The following is a 19,115-nucleotide window of genomic DNA, read 5'->3' as shown; positions in this document are numbered from 1 at the left end:
GAACTGAAACTAATACATGAGTCGATCTAGGCTTTTCTAAAATGTGTTCTAAGGAGCATGGGCCAAAGATTGTGATCCAAGAAAAAGCAGGTTCCATGGACACTTAAGTTACAAATGCTCCGTGCCATACCCGCTCTTGGAGATCCACAATGCTCTTAAAAACTTGGTCAGTAAAGAGATCTGTTTATTTTTGTTTAACTCAGTGTTTCTCAAGGTTAGTGCATCCAGAGTTTCCCATTTATTTATTTATTTTATTTTATTTTTTTCTGATACGGAGTCTTGTTCTGTCACTCAGGCTGGAGTGCAGTGGCACAATCTCGGCTCGCTGCAACCTCCGCCTCCCAGGCTCAAGCAATTCTCCTGCCTCAGCCTCCCGTGTAGCTGGGACTACATGTGCACACCATCACGCCCAGCTAATTTTTTGTATTTTTAGTAGAGACAGGGTATCACCATGTTGGCCAGGCTGGTCTCAAACTCCTAACCTCAGGTGATCCGGCTGCCTCGGCCTCCCGAAATGCTGGGATTACAGGCGTGAGCCACCGCGCTTGGTCTTCCCTTTTATTTAATATGATTCTCAACATCTCACACAATTAGTTTCAGATAACTGTACTTTGGGCTACTAAGAGCTTCATTCATTGTGTCTTAGAGCAAGGACCAATGGGAGGAAGTTGTAGGAAGACATTGCTCTTCCTTATATTGAGCCGAAAGTAAAGAGCTGGGGCGGCTTAAAGGTAGGGTGTGCTTCCTGGGAAGGTTGTGAGGCTCTTGGGCCACTCAATTATCTGTGAGGGATGCTGTACTTCAGTTACAAGGAGGGGCTGGATCGTGGAGATTCTGCTATTTTAAAACTTTTGATCAAATAAACAAAATAACCCTTCCATTCTGCTGGCTTGCATGTAAGACATGCAAGTATAGCAGCTGCTTGTCCCAGTTTACCCCAGATGTCTCTGTTTTCAATTCAGAATGTCCTGCTTCTGAAGAACTGGGATGGTTGATTCCAGTGAACACCCCAACATTACAAGGAAAAGAAAAAGTGCTTTTCATTATGCATGTATTTCAAGTCATTTTGAAATGGTTTCATGGGGAAGGCCGTACTTTGCTTATGTAAAAGGCAGTTCTTGTACATTGCAATTCTATGGGGGACTGAAACTTCATTGGGGAATTATTATTTGGGGGATATACATTTTCTGGAGCCTCTTTTATTAAATACCTTGTTTTTCAGTCTCTTGTTTCTGGCTACTTCATATTTCTCTATCAGAAAATAAATTTGTTACATCCAACAGTTACATATTCCTTTCCTTTTCTTTCAGAAAAGGAAAAGAATTTATTTTCTATCAGAAAATAAATTTGTTACATCCAACAGTTACATATTCCTTTCCTTTTCTTTCAGGCCTATTGTTTTTCTTGTGTGGTAGTGAGACAAAATACTGTTCTGTAGTTCAATTAATGAGTGATTTCATGAAGTTAATAACGTTAACTTCGAATAAGCATTATATCAATGTCTCTGTTGCTTTTGAGCCATGGGTTGTAGCTGAAATACATTTATATCTAAAATGATAGGGGAATAATATTACATTTATTTCTGATCAGTTCTGCAACCTCAGGTGTGTTTTTTCTGCAAAGGATAGAAGATACCGATCTCATCATTATTGCAATATTGTGTGTTGCCAAGTTCTGCCACTAGGGAGCAGTATCATCTATCAATTCACTCTGGCACTGCGCTTTGTATAGTCTGGATGAATGGGATGTTCGTTACGGAATGAGAGGGAGAATACATTTTATACACTAGCAAACACAGAAAACCCTGGCAACATTACCATAGTGGAATAAACCTTGGCTCTGGTCTTGTGACTACTTGCTGATGGCCTTGAGCAAGCCACTTCCCTTGCTAAGCTTCCTTATGTAAAATGAGGGAATTGACCCAGATTAAACTCATTTCTGATTCTAATTTCTTCAGCCTCTAAACTCGTCTAAAAGCAAACTAGTATGAAGGTCTTTTGACGGCATTTTGTGGAATTCTACTTTGCTTCTTTTCAATCAGCTCGTGTTTTTGGATATACATGTTCACTAGCCTATGCATAATTCTCTTTTTTTTTTCTTTTCTTGGGGGCTTATTGTATTTCTTTATAAATTCATTCTTGTATGTGGTATGCTTGTCACTTCAAAGGAAATTGGCTTAGAGTTTGTGCTTGGTTCACATCTACGGCAAAGAGAAAATGCAATTTAGCTTCCTTTATTCTCAGCTTTGGTTTCTCTAGAAAAATAAGCCACACTGTATTTGAAAATTATAGCTATCCTATCTGAAAATAAGGTTATTTCTTCTAGATCTATGGTTAATGCTAGTGGTTCGTCCCACACAACTTATATTGTAAATACTTTGCCTCCAAATAAACTTTTACCTATTTTTAGGAATGAAAAACAAAAAGTCAAGCTTTAGGGAAGATAAGTTCTTGAAATCTGACAGTTTACAGATAATGTCAGAATATGATTGCAAGAAAAATGACATAAAATATACATTAACATAAATCTATAACTGCTCAACTTGATGAAAAATATCACCATAAAATTCTGCCATTACTGAACCAACCGATATGTTTTTTTCTATGACATTTTTGTGAGAGTGAATAAATTATCTGAGAACATGTTTGCATCAAAAATACAGAATTTTGTAATAAACACATAAATCATCCAAGCATTTTTCAGCAAGATGCCTGATCCTAAAATGGGGGGCATTCATATTAGTTTTCCCCCTTCCAGCCTTGTTCTTGATATGGTACCTTAGAGCTCTGGATGGTAATGGGGAACCATCAATTATGGAAATGTAGGAAAGGATGATGCAAAGAAAATAACTGTTATTGAGGAAGTCTTCTATACAACCTGCCCCACCCCCAAAAGCCTCAGCCTCTCTCAGCCTTGCTTTCACTGAAGTCCTCTTTGCAGTTGTGGCCTCAGTTTACACTGGAGTCTGCTTTACAAAACGCTCATATTTTTGTAGTCATGGGACCCATATACCAGCCAACATTCGCTATAAAACAGAGCACTAACTTAATCCTGAAAGATGTGTTTTTCTTGCTCTCTCTCTGAGGAACTGGTTTGTTTCTTGTAATGGGAAATTCACAGCACATAAGGAAGCTTGATTCCCTTTTTGCTTAGACTACCAAGTAGCTCAGAGGCAAAATAACAGTTTAATTATAGAATTTAGTGATGTGTGCCTGAGGATCTGACATTTTATCTTTATTTTAATTATGTCATCTATGTAGATTTTCTTCTATTTTATTGTTCGAGTTTTTATTAACTAATATCTTTGTGAACTGAGGCAAAGGGTACATAAACATACAGATAGAGAGGTAAACAGACATACTGATATGTGGAATAATGGTCAAAGAAATTTCTGCAGCCAAAGAAGTGAGGGTGGATGCCCATAGTGAACTATAAATAAGATGGCAATTGTGAAGTTCATTTCCATCTGATTTCTCTCCAGGACTCATTTCTTCATGAATGCCTACAAAGCATATTATCATGACTGAGGCCATTTTTATAACAGGTGATTGCGGTCTGGTTTGTGATCCCTCTATGCTTCCCATCCCTTTGTTAAGATGAGTGAAAATGCTTTCTCTATGTAATTCACCAGGTGGTGAATTAATGTGCTGGTTAAAGAAAAGGAGAAGGGCCAGATGTGGTGGCTCACGGTTGTTAATCCCAGCACTTTGGGAGGCCGAGGTGGGCAGATCACAAGGTCAGGAGTTCGCGACCAGCCTGACCAACATGGTGAAACCCTGTCTCTACTAAAAATACAAAAATTAGCCGGGCATGGTGGAATGCATCTGTAATCCCAGCTACTCAGGAAGCTGAGGCAGGAGAATTGCTTGAGCCAGGGAGGTGGAGGTTGCAGTGAGCCAAGATTGTGCCACTGCACTCCAGCCTGGGCAACAGAGCGAGACTCAGTCTCAAAATAAATAAATAAATAAATAAATAAATAATAAATAAATAAATAAATAAATAAATGGAGAACTCAGGTTAGGGGTCTTACTTAAGGTCACACAGCCAGGGAGTGTGCCTTAGGTTTTGGCTACTCTCCATCCCCTTTTCACTGCGCTGGCACTTCCTGCTGTGAGTGTCCTCCATTTGCCCTCCAGAACCTCCCTCCACCTTTACCCTGCTCTACCCTGCTCTCCGCCTGGGGACACTGACCAGTAGGGACACACAGGGACTGCCCTATCCTCTCGTTTCTAGTTAGGTTTAGACATTGGGAAGCCCCAACAGGAGGTCACAGGGAGGTTGGAGAGAGAGATAGGGCATTTACTCCCTTGGTCCCCTCCCCAAGAAGTCTGCCTGGGCTGGTGGTGTCCTGGGACCAGTGATCACTGCTCCTCTCCAGGCAGTGTGCTCCTTGTAGTTTTCAGTAACTGTCCCTTCATCCCTCTGCACCTGGGGTAGGGCCAGCCCCGCTGCTGTCAGCCATGGTTCTTGCACCATTCTTTGTTCTTCCTCCTATACCACACTCACCTGGTAAGTAGTTCCTTTGCCATACATTTCCTTAAATTATCCTAATTTGAGTGTGCTGTCTATTGCCACTGGTACACTTTCCCATTAAAGAAAAGATGGCGCTAGTAATACATTATAGACGACAGCATTAGACACATGAAAGGTGAATTTGATATGTTTCAATTATTGGGCAAAGTGAATCTTGGCATTGTCATCTTTTCCAATCAAGCATTGTAAGAGGAGATAGGGGCATGGGGGAAAATGATGAGAGAAGCTACAATGGATACAATACCATTAAATGTCTTGGGCTTATCTTCCATTTATGCCTCTAGCACTACTGAAATTGATTATTTGCTTTCAGGCTCGTACCTGTATTTTCATCTTCAAATTGAGTTGTTTTGCCTAAAGCCTTAAAATCTGTTTTCATATTAATTAATCAATGTTTTAAAATTAGATTTCTATCTTGTGACTTTTCTGGGGGTATGCTTAGAGAGATAACATGATTATATATTTAATGCAATCCATATGTTTCAAAATAATTCATTTCCAAAATTGCACAACAAAGAATGTGAATTTTTGCAATCAATTTCTTCATCAATAAGGTAAGGCAATAAATAGGCACAAAGTGTGTGAGACTCTGTCTAAAATTAGATAGTTATTTCCTGAAGTGTAATTCAATAGATCACCTTATGTAAGATCACCCATGACCACAAACAACAATGCCAGAGGATCTTAGAAGCAAAATAGATGTTTGCATACTTACATTTTAAACTTTGATTGACATGACTTTACCTTTAATGTTTTGGCTTCTGATGTCCTTGGAAATGGGTTTGTCCACCTGTACAAGACAATGAGGCACCATTATCTCTTCTGTTGTGCCTATGACACCATCTGATGTCTTGACACTCTCTGTGGTTAGGTTCCCAAGGATAAAGCCATAAGTCCCCGGGCTCTCTGGTTTTCAATGTATGGTTGGCTGTCAACAAACATGTATAAACACATGCACCTCTGCCAATGAAGGGTGCAGTGGCCTGAGTGGTGTTTGGTATAAAAACATGTGGGGTTAAGAACAAATCCTGCCTCTATTGCTGGCTTTGGAAAAGGCATTCAGTATATTATGAACTTCAGATTTTTCATCTTTATCATAGGAAAAATGCTCATCATTCATGTCCCTGAGTTAACATGAAGATCCATCTATGGGATCAGGTACATGAAAGCAATGAGGCAGGCAGGTCAGGGTATGGCCTCGTGGGAAGGCCTGGGTTAGGATTCCACCTCCAGCTCACGCTGACTGTGAGAACATGGCAAATTACTTAGCCTCAGTTTCCTCATCTGTGAAATGGAGGTAACAAAAGCACTGATACCTTTTGAGGATGGGAGGATAATACGGAACACAAGCACTGTGCCGAGAACACAGGTGTCGCTAACCACACTGAATACATGTATCACTATTAATATTATTAAAGACATTAGTGAACTATTAAGGGGCACACAACTGGAAGACATAAGGGTGAAGAAGATGAAGATCATAAAGGGTTCCCTACGTCTTTGAGAACCTTTAAGCCTAGGTTAGTATTAGGGTCTTAGTATTAGTCTTTGTTGGCACCAGGTTGAGTTGGGCATGGTGGGTCAGGGGCTCATTGAATCCCCCATTACCTCTTATCCTCTGTGGAACATCGAACCACAGTATTTATGCCTGGAAAGGGCATGGCCCTTCTTCTTTTGGTTATATCTAGTTAAGGGTTGAGTGTTGGTTGGATTTTTTTTTTTTTTATTGTGGCTATTGAATTCTTCATTACACCATCAGCTTCCAGTTTCTCCAGGGTTACCTTGTGGGGATTGGGGTGCTGGAGGGTTTTTTCAATGTTCTTGTGCACGCTCATCTTTTAATCTTCTCTGTGTGCCTGCCCCACAGAGGGAGTCTCTCTCAATGCTCATGCCCCACGCTGCATTGCTAGCCTGGTCATGGAGGCAGGAGAGGTTCCCGCTGTCTCCATCTTAGGTGGGATTTGCAATCTCAGGGTCTTAGGATGGGGCTCCAAGCAGTCCCAAGCAGCAGTATTAGTACAGGATTCTCCCACCCAGGAATATTTCCTGTCCCTCCCCTGGGGCAATTCCCAACTTCTGTCAAATAAATATTTACTAGTACCTACTAATGTGTCTGTGGCAATGCTAGATTATGAGTGAACAAAGAGAAATACCAGCTTGGATTCACAGGTACATTGTAACAGATTTTTCAGTTTGGGTACTACTGAGAATTGAGATTTGGGGTTGGAAAATTCTTGTGCCTTGTAGGATGCTTAGTAACATCTCTGTCTTCTACCTACTAGATGTCAGTAGAACTCAGTTGTGACAACCAAAAATGTCACCAGACTTTGTCAAAAGTCACTTGGGGGGCAAAAACTTTCCACAGAGAACCACTGATCACTATGAAACATGTGCCAGTTGTGGAAGACTGCATCATATGGCTTCCTTCATCAGACCCCTCCAATGGCACTGGCTATGCTCAGAGATGCAGGTCTGTGTGCGTTTGCACCCTGTGCTCACCTCCATCTGACCACTTCCTAGAACATGGAAACTGCCCATCTGGGTCACTGCCTCCTCCCTTAGACTGTGGGCACTGGCTCACCTTTCTACCCCCATTGCTAACCACTGAGCTTGGTACACAGTACATGCTCAATAAATAGAAGGATGGGCAGTGGTTTAGGGCAAGACAATTGTCAAGACCCACCTAAGGGGTCTAGAAAAAAACTGGCCTTTGTAAAAATTATTGAAGATCCATTTCTTTTTATTTTCTTTGAGACAGGGTCTCACTCTGTCGCTCAGGCTGGAGTTCACTCTGTCACCCAGGCTGGAATGCAGTGGCACGATTTCAGCTCACTGCAACCTTGACCTCCTGGGCTCAAGCGATCCTCCCACTTCAGCCTCCCAAGTAGCTGGGACTACAGGTGTGCATCACCATGCCCAGCTAATTTTTGTACTTTTTGTAGAGATGGAGTTTCACCATTTTACCCAGGCTGGTCTTGAACTCCTGGGCTCAAGCAATCTGCCTGCCTTGGCCTCCCAAAACGTGGGGACTACGAGTGTGAGCCATCACACCTGGCTGGAAATCCATTTCACAGATAGTTTAATCTCAAATGTGCATAACTAGTAAGAATCACTTCCTAGGAATGAGATTGTCACAAAAATGATAATCTGCTTGCCATAAATACTTGATTTTTAGAACACTGATTACAACAGTGAAACTCCTCCCCCATCTCTTTTTTTTTTTCTGAGACAAGGTCTCGTTCTGTCACCCAGGCTAGAGTGAAGTGGCACGATCACGGCTCACTGCAGCCTCGACCTCCCAGGCTCAGGTGATCCTCCCACCTCAGCCCCCAGAGTAGCTGGGATTACAGGCACGCTCCACCACACCCAGCCAATTTTTTTTTTCATTGTTTTTTAGAGATGAGATGTTACTATGTTACTCAGGCTGCTACTGAGCTCCTGGGCTCAAGCAATTCACCTGCCTCGGCCTCCCAAAATGTTGGGATCACAGGCATGAACCACTGCACCTGCCTAAAACTCCCTCTTTATCTGAATTGAGGCCAAACACTTGTTGAATTTATGAGACAACTCCCCTCTGAAATTTTGCTCACCTTGCCCTGTCCTTTTTCCTCACATGATTTCATTTGACTTAATGGGCTGAGATTGTAGTTCCACCTGCAAAGCGATCTAGCCAAAGGAAGAAACTTGTTTTTAACAGGAAGCTACAAAGACGATATGAAGGAATAGAAAGTGTAAGAATAAAGGCTTAAATCCTGGCATAGTTGTTTTTAAAAAAATCAAATGAGAATTATTCTTTGTAAAAAAAAAAATTGTATTCATGAAGGCTTATCTATGTGAAAAGGGATTGCCAGTCATTCACAGGGAAAGTTCAGCTCAACTTTTTTAGTTCAGCATTCTCTACTTCTTTATAACCAGACCAGAACTGTGTCTTCAGCCACTGGTCCAGTCTCTCTGGAATTCTCCTTCCCTGGACACGCTTTATGCTCTGGTGATGAGTGGCCTGAAATGCTCTCCTCTCTCTCAGACAATCCCCGGGGGACTGCCCTAGATGCAGATCTTGGTGATAGCAGCAAATAGTAGCAGGAAAATAGAAGAATTTTGAAGGCCAGACTGAGAAAATCTTTGTGAACAGAAGTTGAACTGGGGAAAGACTCGGTCTCTTTTCCTATTAAACAGGTATTTATTTTTAAAGCTTGAGTTCAAATGATTGAAAGTTTGTTATTTTTCATTCATTTAACCAATATCTATGGAGAACCTCTTACAAAGACACCACGGTAGCTGTCGGGGCTAAAATAGCGCCTGACCTCATAGAGATGTCCTCTGTGGACTGATTGCTTTGTGCTTCAGGCTGGAAGCACAAAGATGCATTTCTTGGATCTTATTGAAGATTCATTTCTTTTCTTTTCTTTTTTTCTTTTTTGAGACAGAGTCTCACTCTGTTGCCCAGGCTGAAGTGCAGTGGTGCTATCTCAGCTCACTGCAGCCTCGACCTCCCAGGCTCGCTCAAATTATCCTCCCACCTCAGCCTATGTGCTGGAAGCACATGGAAATACTGTGTTTTCTATGTGTTACTACAACAGCGATGGGATTTTATAGGTAAGACCATGAAGGCTCAGAGAGGGTGAGTAACAGACCCAAAGGCACAGAGCTTATAAAATTGGAGCCATTAAAATGGAAGTGATGATGTTCATCTTTCAAGATTTTTGTTTGTTTGTTTGTTTGTGTTTTTGTTTTTGAGACGGAGTCTCACTTGGTCACCAGGCTGGAGTGCAGTAGTGCAATCTCGGCTCACTGCAACCTCCGACTCCTGGGTTCAAGCAATTCTCTTGCCTCAGCCTCCTGAGTAGCTGGGACTACAAGTGCCCACCACCACACCCGGCTAATTTTTCTATTTTTAGTAGAGATGGGGTTTCACCATGTTGGCCAGGCTGGTCTCGAACTCCTGACCTTGTGATCTGCCTACTTCAGACTCCCAAAGTGCTGAGATTACAGGTGTGAGCCACGACGTCTGGCCACAAGAATGTTTTAAGGATTAAATGTCACTCATTGTTTCAGTTCGATCTCTACTGAGAATTTTTTTCCTTGACCTTCCTTGTCCGGCATTATCATTATTTTTCAAAGTACACTTGCTTATCTATTGTCTGTGTATTGTGTATTTATTTATCACTGGTCTCCTACCATTAGCATGTATGTTTCATGAGCACAGGGAATTGCTAGTTCACGGATATGTCTTTAGAGTCTATAATTGTGTCTGATCCTAGCAGGCACTGATGACATAGTTCTTGAATGAATTTGTTGAGTGAATGATTGAAGTGTTTAGCTTCAATCATTGCTGTGCCCGTGTAAAAAGGAAGTGCTTGATTTTTCATTACTCATCTTGCTCCTTCAGTCTCTATCAGATATCTTCTGTGTAAGCGGTCGGTGTTGCTTGATAAGATTTGTAGTTTCATTTTTCTGTCCAAATTAACAGAAGCCCTCAAGTTAAACAGACAATGTGAATATATAATATGTGAGGAATATTCAAAAGCACGTTAATACTCACTAATAACTGTGGTGCAAACTAAAAAAGAATAGTGAAATCCCTTTTTAAAAAATACAACTGAAAAAGTAATAGCCAGTTTTGGTGATATTTCTAAGGGGTGGACATTCCTATACAGAGTTTCTGGGAGGGTAAATGGAAACAATTTTTTAGAAAGGAAATTTTACAATGCATACTAAACGCCTTTAAAATGTCTTCACTCAATGGTTTAGTAAAATAATTGAAAATCCCATAATGGGTTATGCTTTATCTATAAAAATTATAGTTTTGAATGCTTGTTTATCACATAGGAAATTGTTTTATACCAGAACTTAATGTGAGAAGAAAAATAAAGCAGGTATATACTAAACAATGAGGCTTCCCTTGTTTAACAGATATCTGCATAGAAAATACTGACAATGGCCAGGCGCAGTGGCTCACACCCATAATCCCAGCACTTTGGGAGGCCAAGATGGGTGGATCACGAGGTCAGGATTTTGAGACCAGCCTGACCAACATGGTGAAATCCCATCTCTACTAAAAATATAAAAATTGGCTGGGCGTGGTGATGTGCGCCAGCTACTCAGGAGGCCGAAGCAGGAGAATCACTTGAACCTGGGAGGCAGAGGTTGCAGTGAACTGAGATCGCGCCATTGCACTCCACCCTGGGCGACAGAGCAAAACTCCATCTCAAAAAAAGAAAAGAAAAAAAATAAAAGAAAAGAAAATACTGATAATGAAGTGCACCAAAATGTTATGACCAATAACTGCAATCCCAGGGGGTGATCATTTGTATTTTATGCCTTTCTGGATTAAGAAAATTAAGTGTTAGCAAATGTTTTATTAAAAATAAAATTCTATGTATGCATTTAGGGCATTTGCATTTACTAGATTTTTTTTGTTTTTTGAGACGGAGTCGCACTCTGTCACCCAGGCTGCAGTGCAGTAGTGCAAAATTATCTTTCGTAGCTTCCAAACAGCATTTTGAAATAAGTATGGTAGGATTTTCTGTTTTTCCTTGTTTGGTAGATAAAGTTATAAGGAGGCTTAGACAGGTTTCATGACTTACTTATTACCTCCCAGCTCACAGTTCACCACGTTGGGCTGAGACTCTGGGCAAAATCTTATATTATGATCAGAAAGATTTGAGTTCATGTTCTTTCTCTGGAGAATGTGACGAGCGTTAGGTGAGACGCATGTCAAAGTCCTTAGCCTGCTCTCTGGCTCACAATCTTCCACACATCTGAATTCTCCTCCTTTCTAGAGGTAGGGCCATGATGCTACCAGTCATAAGAGTCACCTCCCATCCACCTCAGTGAGCTTGACCTGCTCTTTCCCTAATGAGATGGCCTGGTGGACAGGAGATGGGGCAGTTTCTAGCTGATTAGGAAGAGCCCTACCCATGTTTGTGTCACAATGTCCAGCCTTTACTCACTCTTTCCAACCTCGTCTGTGTGTTCCAGGTCTGCTGTCCAATGGGGATAGAGGTCCTGGTGTCTAACGGAAGGGGAGTGTCCATTGCAACCTTGAAATAGCGTGTATCTGTGCAAACAGAAAAATATGAAAGTCATACCTTACGTGGACTCAGCACATTACAATTTACAAAGTATTTGCACATCTACAAACTCATTGGATCATTACAATGTAAGTACGAGGCAAGCAATTCTGCTTTCATTTAACAGAGTAGGAGACTGAGGTATGAAGGGGAGAAATTGCTCGTCTCAGTGCACACAAATGAATGCCAAAGTTTGAACTTGAACATTCTTCATTTTCTCATTCACCTTAGAAATTCTATAAATCTTACAAAATTTGGGCTATGCCATGCCCTTTAAAAATCTTACTAGATCCCACCCAGTCATACCCCATGCCAGCTCTCCTTTCTATATTACACACTTAGCATATTCTATCACATTCATCGGTTGAGCTGCCGGTTTCTGCCACTAGATTGCACCTTCCTGAGGGTATGGATCATGCATTGTTTGTCTTTGTGTCCCCCAATCAATCCCAACATAGAAACTGGCACATAGCAGATGCTCAATGAATGCTTATTGAATGAATGAACAAAAAAAGTCATCATCATTTACAAGACGACTTTCTCCAAATACACTTCTGTAGATTCACTTTAGTGGTTGAGGCCCTCAGAAATCGTGAGTGCTTCCTCTTTCCCCCTTACAATAGGGTGCTTTATCTCAAGGAACTTGCTGAAGCTGACCTTTGTGCCACAGTTAGAGACAGAGGCAGGTGTGAAATTAGGTCCTCTTTATTCTTAACAATTGCAGCTTTGCTGCCATGCCCTGCTGAAGCTCTTAGGCTGGCTGGCTGCACAATGAATTAACCAAGTTAAAAAGTCTTTTTTATTTCATTCTACTCTCCTCTATGCAGACCTCATTTAACATTTCCCATGCTGCCCCATCCCTGCCTGTCCACCCTCCATTATGCTTATCAGTTGTTCCTAGGGCTCAAGGAGAGCATCATGATAATAATAGCTGAGAGTTACAGATCTCTGGCTTGGTACCAGGTCCTCTGGTGAGAACTCAACATGCATCATTCACATAATCTTCAAAAGAGCCTTCTGGGGCAGCTTCTATTATTATTAACCCTGTTTTCAGAAAGAGAAAGTGAATTGGAGAGAGTTTCTCAAGGTCACACAGCTAGTAAGTCATGGGGGCAGATGTTAACCTAGGGTTGTTTAATTCAGAAACCACACCTTTAAATAGTGTGCAATATGGAGGCATGTACACGCATCTTCTTACTTTAGGCAGACCCCCAAATGTTACCTGCATATTCAGATTCCTTTATAGGCCGGGCTGGTAAAATTTTAATCGACTGCCACGTCTCTTCCATCCGAAGCTCAGGGTCATCATAGTCATCATCACTGTGGCCTTTTGCTTCATCCAGGACTGCAGCAAAGTTTCTTTCCTAAGAAGATGGTAATATTCTTACCACCAGTGAGTCAAAGGAAGGTACGATGTCGACAAAGACAGGCTACAGTGCTGGCTAGAGGAGTGGGGTAGATTTTCTTAGCTGCAAGTTAAATATTTAAGAGTCTGGGGCCTAGGATCTTAAATAGAAGTTTAATTCTTGCACTAGTGAGAATTCTAAAGATATCTCCCAATATTCCCATCTCTGATTACTCAATCAATACTAATCTAGGTACTGCTGTGAAGGGACAGTGTAGATGTAATGAAGGTCACTAACCAGCTGACCTTAAAACAGGCAGATTGTCCTGGATTACCTGGGTGGGCCCAGTGTAATCACATGAACCCTTAGAAGCAGAAAGAGGACTTATTTGCAAATAAGATAATCTTGTATTTGAAGAATTCACTAAAAAAATTATTAGAACTAATAAATGATTCTTCAAGGTGTCAGGATACAGGATTAATATACCAAATTCAGTTGTATTTCTATATGCTAGTAATGACAATTTATATTTCTATAAATTAGTAATACAAATTGAAAATAGAAATTAAGAAAATGGGCTAGGTGCAGTGGCTCGTGCTTGTAATCCCAGCGCTTTGGGAGGCTGAGGTAGGAGGATTGCTTGAGGCTAGGAGTTTGAGAACAGCCTGGGCAACAGAGTGAGACCTCATCTGTACAAAAATGTTTTAAAAAAGAAAGCGATTATATTAGCAATAGCATCAAGGAGAATAAAATATATGGAAATAAATTTAACAAAAGAAGTACAAAATTTGTACACTGAAAACTGCAAAACACTGTTGATAGTAATTTCAGAAGACCTAAATAAATGGAAAGATGACTAATGATCATGGATTGGGAGACTTAATCTTCTTAAAATAGAAATACTTTGCAAATTAATATACGGATTTATTTTGCAGAAATTGACAAGATAATCCTAAAATTCTTAAGAAAATAAGAAGAACCAAGAATAGCCAAAACAATCTTGGGTAAAAAAAAAAAAAAAAGATAAAGTTGGAGGACTAACACTTATTTCAAAAGTTACTACATAGATGCAGTAATCAAGACAATGTGGTATTGGTAGTAAGATAGATGAGTAGATAATTGGAATATAATTGAGAGTCCAGAAATAAACCTTCACATTGACGGTTAATTGATTTTTAAGATGTGTACTAAGACAATTCAATGGGTGGAAAGAACAGTCTTTCAACAGATAGTCCTAGGACAACTGGATATCCACATGCATGGCGGTGAGGCTGAACCTCTTTTTTATATCATATGCAAAAATTAAATGCAAATGGGCCATGAATATAAATTTAACAGCTAAAACTATAAAACCCTTAAAATATTGGAGTAAATCTTCATTTCTTGGCTTAGGCAATGGTTTCTTAGATAGGACAAAAAATACAAGCAATAAAAGAAATAGATAAATTGGACTTAATTAAAATGAAAATCTTGTGTGCTTCAAAAGACCACAAAAAATAAAAAGGCAACTGTGGAATGAAGAAAATATTTGCAAATAATGTATCTGATAAGGAGCTTAAATCCAGAATGTATGAAAAACTCTTACAATGCAATGATTTAAAGATAAATAACCAAATTTTAAATTGGGAAAAGGATCTGAATGGATGCTTCTTCAAAGAAGATATACAAATCATCAATAATCCCATGGAGAGATGCTCAATATCATTAGCCATTAAGAAAACGCAACTCAGAAGCACAATAAGATGTCAGCCATACACCACCAAGATGATTAGAAAAAAGACAGATAATAATTAGGGCTGACAAGAATGTGGAGAATTTGAGACTCTCATGCATTGCTGATGGGAATGTAATAGGGCACAGCTGCTGCAGAAAACACTTTGGCAGTCCCTCAAAAGGTTAAACACAGAGCTACCATATAATCCAGCAATTCCACATTTACACAAAAACTAGCACATGTTTATAGCAGTATTTTTCTTAATAGTAAAAAAGTGGAAATAACCCAAGTATCCATGAACTACTGCATAGGTAATAAAGTGTTGTATAGTCACACAATGGAATATTATTCAGCAATGAAAATGAATAAAGTACTGATATACGCTATAAGATGGATGAGCCTTGATAATATTATACTAAATGAAAGAAGGTAGTCATATACAAAATGGAATGTTGCATGATTCTGTTTATATGAAATGTCCAGAAGAGGAGGATCTATAGATAAAGAGTAGATTAATATTTGCCAAGGTCTGGGGGAAGGGGGAACTGGGTTTCATTTTGAGATGATAAAAATATATTGATTGGAGTGATGGTTATACAACTCTGTGAATATACTAAAAAACCATTGAATTGCACTCATAAAATGGGTAAATTGAAAGGCGGGTAGATTTTATCTGAGAAAAACCTGTTTTAAAAAGCAGAAGAGGAAGTCAGAGAAAGGAAGTAGAAGAGAAAGAAAGAGAGATCCGGCAGAAGGACAATTTAGAGAGAGTCCAAGAGTAGAAGGATTTGACAACAGCCAGCCAGCAGGGACATGGGGACCACAGTCCTACAACAGAAAGGAACTGGATTCTATGAAACAACCCGAAAGATTCTGGAAGCAAGTTCCTCTTCAGAGCCCCTGGAGGAGAATGCAGCCCTGCCAGCATGTTGCTTTCAGTCTTGTGAGACCCAGAACAGGGGAACTAGTTGAGCCATGCTGTACCCAGACTTCTGATTGCATCCACTGTGCGATAATAAATGGTCAAGCTGCCAAATCTGTGGGGATGTGACATGACAGCAATGGAAAACAAATACAATTATTTGGGTCTTTACTGCGAAGGGTGGGGCCTCAAGAATTGACATCACTCTCTGTATATTGTCTTAAAATGTGACGCTATCACAGTAAAAGCAACTGCAATGTGAAATTTTGTGCTAAAGCTGACACCATCATTTTTGAAATTCTAGTTCATTCAATCAGGTTTAGGTGTGAGAATTTAGGTAAAATGTATAGTCAAGAAAATTCTATGGGTTCATATCCCCCCAGGAGCCCCCCTCCCCAAGTGAATTGGCCAAGACTGCCTTTTTTTTTTTTTTTTTTTTTGTCATTTTTTCATTCCTGAAATGGAGCCAGGAGACCAGGTTATGGACCATTGGTACTGCACAACATTTGAGGTGGAGTATCATTGGACTTTGGACATGAAGACTTTGACTAAAGTCTTCACTTTGCTGGATTGGAGATATGCCTTTGCCCTGAAGCTTTGTTTTTTCATCTGTAAAATGGGATTCCTACATGTCTGTACTGTTAATAAGAACAGTTGCCATAAAAGACGGCCTCAACCATTCCTCTCTAACCTTAGATTTTGCTTTGGCTATTGTTGTAGACTAAATGTTTCTCTACCTCCACCCCACCCCCTACTGCTCACACACAATTTGTGTGTTGAAGCCCTAACCATCAGTGTGGCTATATTTGAAGATGCTACCTCTAAAAAAAGAATTCAGGTTAAGTGAGGTCATAAGGGTGGGGTTCTTATCTGATAGGATTAGTGTTCTTTTAAGAAGAGACACCAGAGAGTTCTCTCTCTTTCTCTGGGTTTCTCCCTCTCTCTCCCCACCCATCCCCAAATGCACACACTGAGGAAAGGCCATGTGAGCACACAGGGAGAGGGTAGTCATTTGCATCCTAAGGGGATAGTTCTCACCAACCCTACTGGCACTTTGATCTTGGACTTGACTGGTCTTCAGAGTCATGAGAAAATAAACCTCTGTTGTTTGAGCCATCCAGTTTATAGCATTTTGTTATGGCAACACTAGAAGACTAACACAGGCACTTATCAAAGGCTCTGGGTCTAAACACTAGACTGGCAGGAATGGACACCAGTCTGCAACAGATACACTCACATGCAATGGTCATCACAGGAATTCTGGAATGTGCTCCTCCACATTAAAATCCGCAGCCGGCATCGTGTTATGTGTAAGCAGGGACATGACACTTGATCTTGCATTCTCGGGAAGGTTACTTAAGCTCCCTGACTGATATGTTCAATCTGTAAATTGGAGATGACTAAACCCACCTTATCTTGTTGTTGTTAATTGAGAAAATGTATCTCAAGTCTCTACTTTGGCATCTATTCCACAGCAGGAACTCAGCACCTGTTGGATCTTTTTTCTCTAGGTGATGTGCTGAGCCATAGGTAGAGCCCAGTACCCAGGACAAAGCAAAGCAAAGCTGCTAGTATGTGAACTCCAGGAAATTTCACCATTGACACAGTAAAGGGAGAGAAGGTGTCTCGGTTCTAGAACTGTACACCCAGTGAGCTCTGAGCCAGATCTCGGGCAGGAGACTCCTTTGGGGATTTGACAGATGGGTATTTGTGCAAAGGTGCCATTTACATACTGTTACGGCCATCACCAAGGCTCTCTAGGGCATAGCCTCTTGGGGGAAGTCTTGGACCTGCTGGAAGAACTGGGATGTGAGCCTGAACCCATTTTCCAACTTTCCACCCAATACCTTTGCTAGACTTCATAGAGTCAGGACATGATAAGAAGGCTGGGAAGAACAACCATCACTCCAGGTCAGAAGAGACTTTTGCCCCCAGGAGTAAATATAAGTATTTTGGTGTACTTCTTTAGAGAGAGAGAGAGGAAGAGAGAGAAAGAGACATTTGTTTTAAATATAGAGTTGTATCTATTTATCTATCAATGTATTATCTATTTTCTATCAGTTTCAAGGATTCTTAATTAGAGGTTCAATATTCTTTACCCATGAACCTTTTAATTTTTACAATTTTTGTGTGTGCATGTGTGCGTATGTGTATGGGTGTTTGTGTGTTTCTGGGTAAGGGTCCATAAGCTTTAGTTAGAGTCTTAAAGAGCTACTTCAAACAGAAAAGAGTCAATGAGTTTATGAGCAGAATCAATCAATCAATCAATCAATCATATATCTGCCTATCTAATCTAGAGATATGCAAGTTAAAACTATTTAAATTATATACCTATACAGTTACTTGTAATAAAATATATTGAATTAATTTTATACATTTTAATCTTTTTCTCTAGTTGTTAAAATTATTTGTAAATATTGCAAACAATTTCATGAAATGGATGTATCAAGATGCAGTTACTTTTGTATTATTGAATACTTAGCATAATTGAAATGTGCTGCCATTTAAAATATATTATTATAAAATCCGTGAATGTGTTTAAGTATCAGTACATATTTTAGATTAGCTTTTTAAACTCCCAAGTATGGAATTATTGGGCTAAAAATGGGCATTTTAATGTTGCTTACTTAATATTATGAAATTGCTCTCAAGAAAGTTTATTTCAGTTTAAAATTTTACTGTGAGTGTTAGGAAGTGCGCTTCTCACAATGCACTTGCCAGCAAGCGTGCTGGTATTTTCACTTTATTCAGCCTTTACAATGACCATGTTAATTAATTTTTATTTCCATTTTGTAGCTGAGGAATTGGAATATAGTTTTATACCCAAGAATTAGAATGCAGTTTTTCTTGCCAGGAAAGTATGCCACTTGGAAAAGTATTTTTTTTTGTTGTTGTTGCTGTTGTTTTCTTTTTTGAGACAGAGTTTCACTCTTGTCGTCTAGGCTGAAGTGCAATGGCGCTATCTCGGCTCACTGCAGCCTCTGCCTCCCGGGTTCAAGCGATTCTCCTGCCTCAGCCTCGTGAGTAGCTGGGATTACAGGCTCACACCACTATGCCTGGCTAATTTTTTTGTATTTTTAGTAGAAACAGGGTTTCCTCATGTTAGCCAGGTTGGTCTCGAACTCCTGGCCTCAGGTGATCTGCCTGCCTTGGCCTCCCAAAGTGCTGGGATTACAGGTGTGAACCACCGCATGCAGCCTGTTGCTGTTGATTTTTAAAAATTTTACGCAGTATCTTGAATAAAATTCGCCTACTTTGCAAATATTAAATACTGATAAAATAGATAAGGGAAGCAGCTGACTTACCCAGTCTAGGAGAGGCTTGTTAATCCTCTGGTACTGGCCTGCCAACACAAACAGACCGAGTGTTATTTTAATCACTGTGGTAGCTCCAAACATCAAAAAGACTGGGCCCTTGTTTTTCTCCAGAAATCTTTTGTCAGTTTTAATTAACTTGTCTTGATTGTGATTTTTCAAAACTAAAGTGTGTTTTTCCTTATTTCCCATTCTGCCTGTTGCTCTTGCAAA

At 40.1% G+C, this 19,115-nt stretch overlaps 1 protein-coding gene across 1 annotated transcript in view; it reads right to left on the bottom strand.

Moving 5' to 3' along the window:
• Nucleotides 1-19,115, bottom strand: part of CLNK (cytokine dependent hematopoietic cell linker) — a 201,551-nt gene that overhangs the window by 73,961 nt on the left and 108,475 nt on the right. Inside the window, exons 5-8 of the mRNA XM_032135391.2 lie at nucleotides 18,894-18,931; nucleotides 12,829-12,970; nucleotides 11,487-11,593; nucleotides 5,278-5,323 (exon numbers count right to left, since the gene is read on the bottom strand). Of these exons, the coding sequence (XP_031991282.1) occupies nucleotides 5,278-5,323; nucleotides 11,487-11,593; nucleotides 12,829-12,970; nucleotides 18,894-18,931 (333 nt within the window). The remainder of the gene's footprint in view (nucleotides 1-5,277; nucleotides 5,324-11,486; nucleotides 11,594-12,828; nucleotides 12,971-18,893; nucleotides 18,932-19,115) is intronic.

The sequence above is a fragment of the Hylobates moloch genome, unplaced genomic scaffold (genome assembly GCF_009828535.3).
Source record: "Hylobates moloch isolate HMO894 unplaced genomic scaffold, HMol_V3 SCAFFOLD_17, whole genome shotgun sequence".
In the NCBI taxonomy this organism is placed as follows: Eukaryota; Metazoa; Chordata; class Mammalia; order Primates; family Hylobatidae; genus Hylobates; species Hylobates moloch.
Note: the sequence above shows the minus strand (reverse complement) of the source record. Positions and strands in the feature narration are given on the sequence as shown.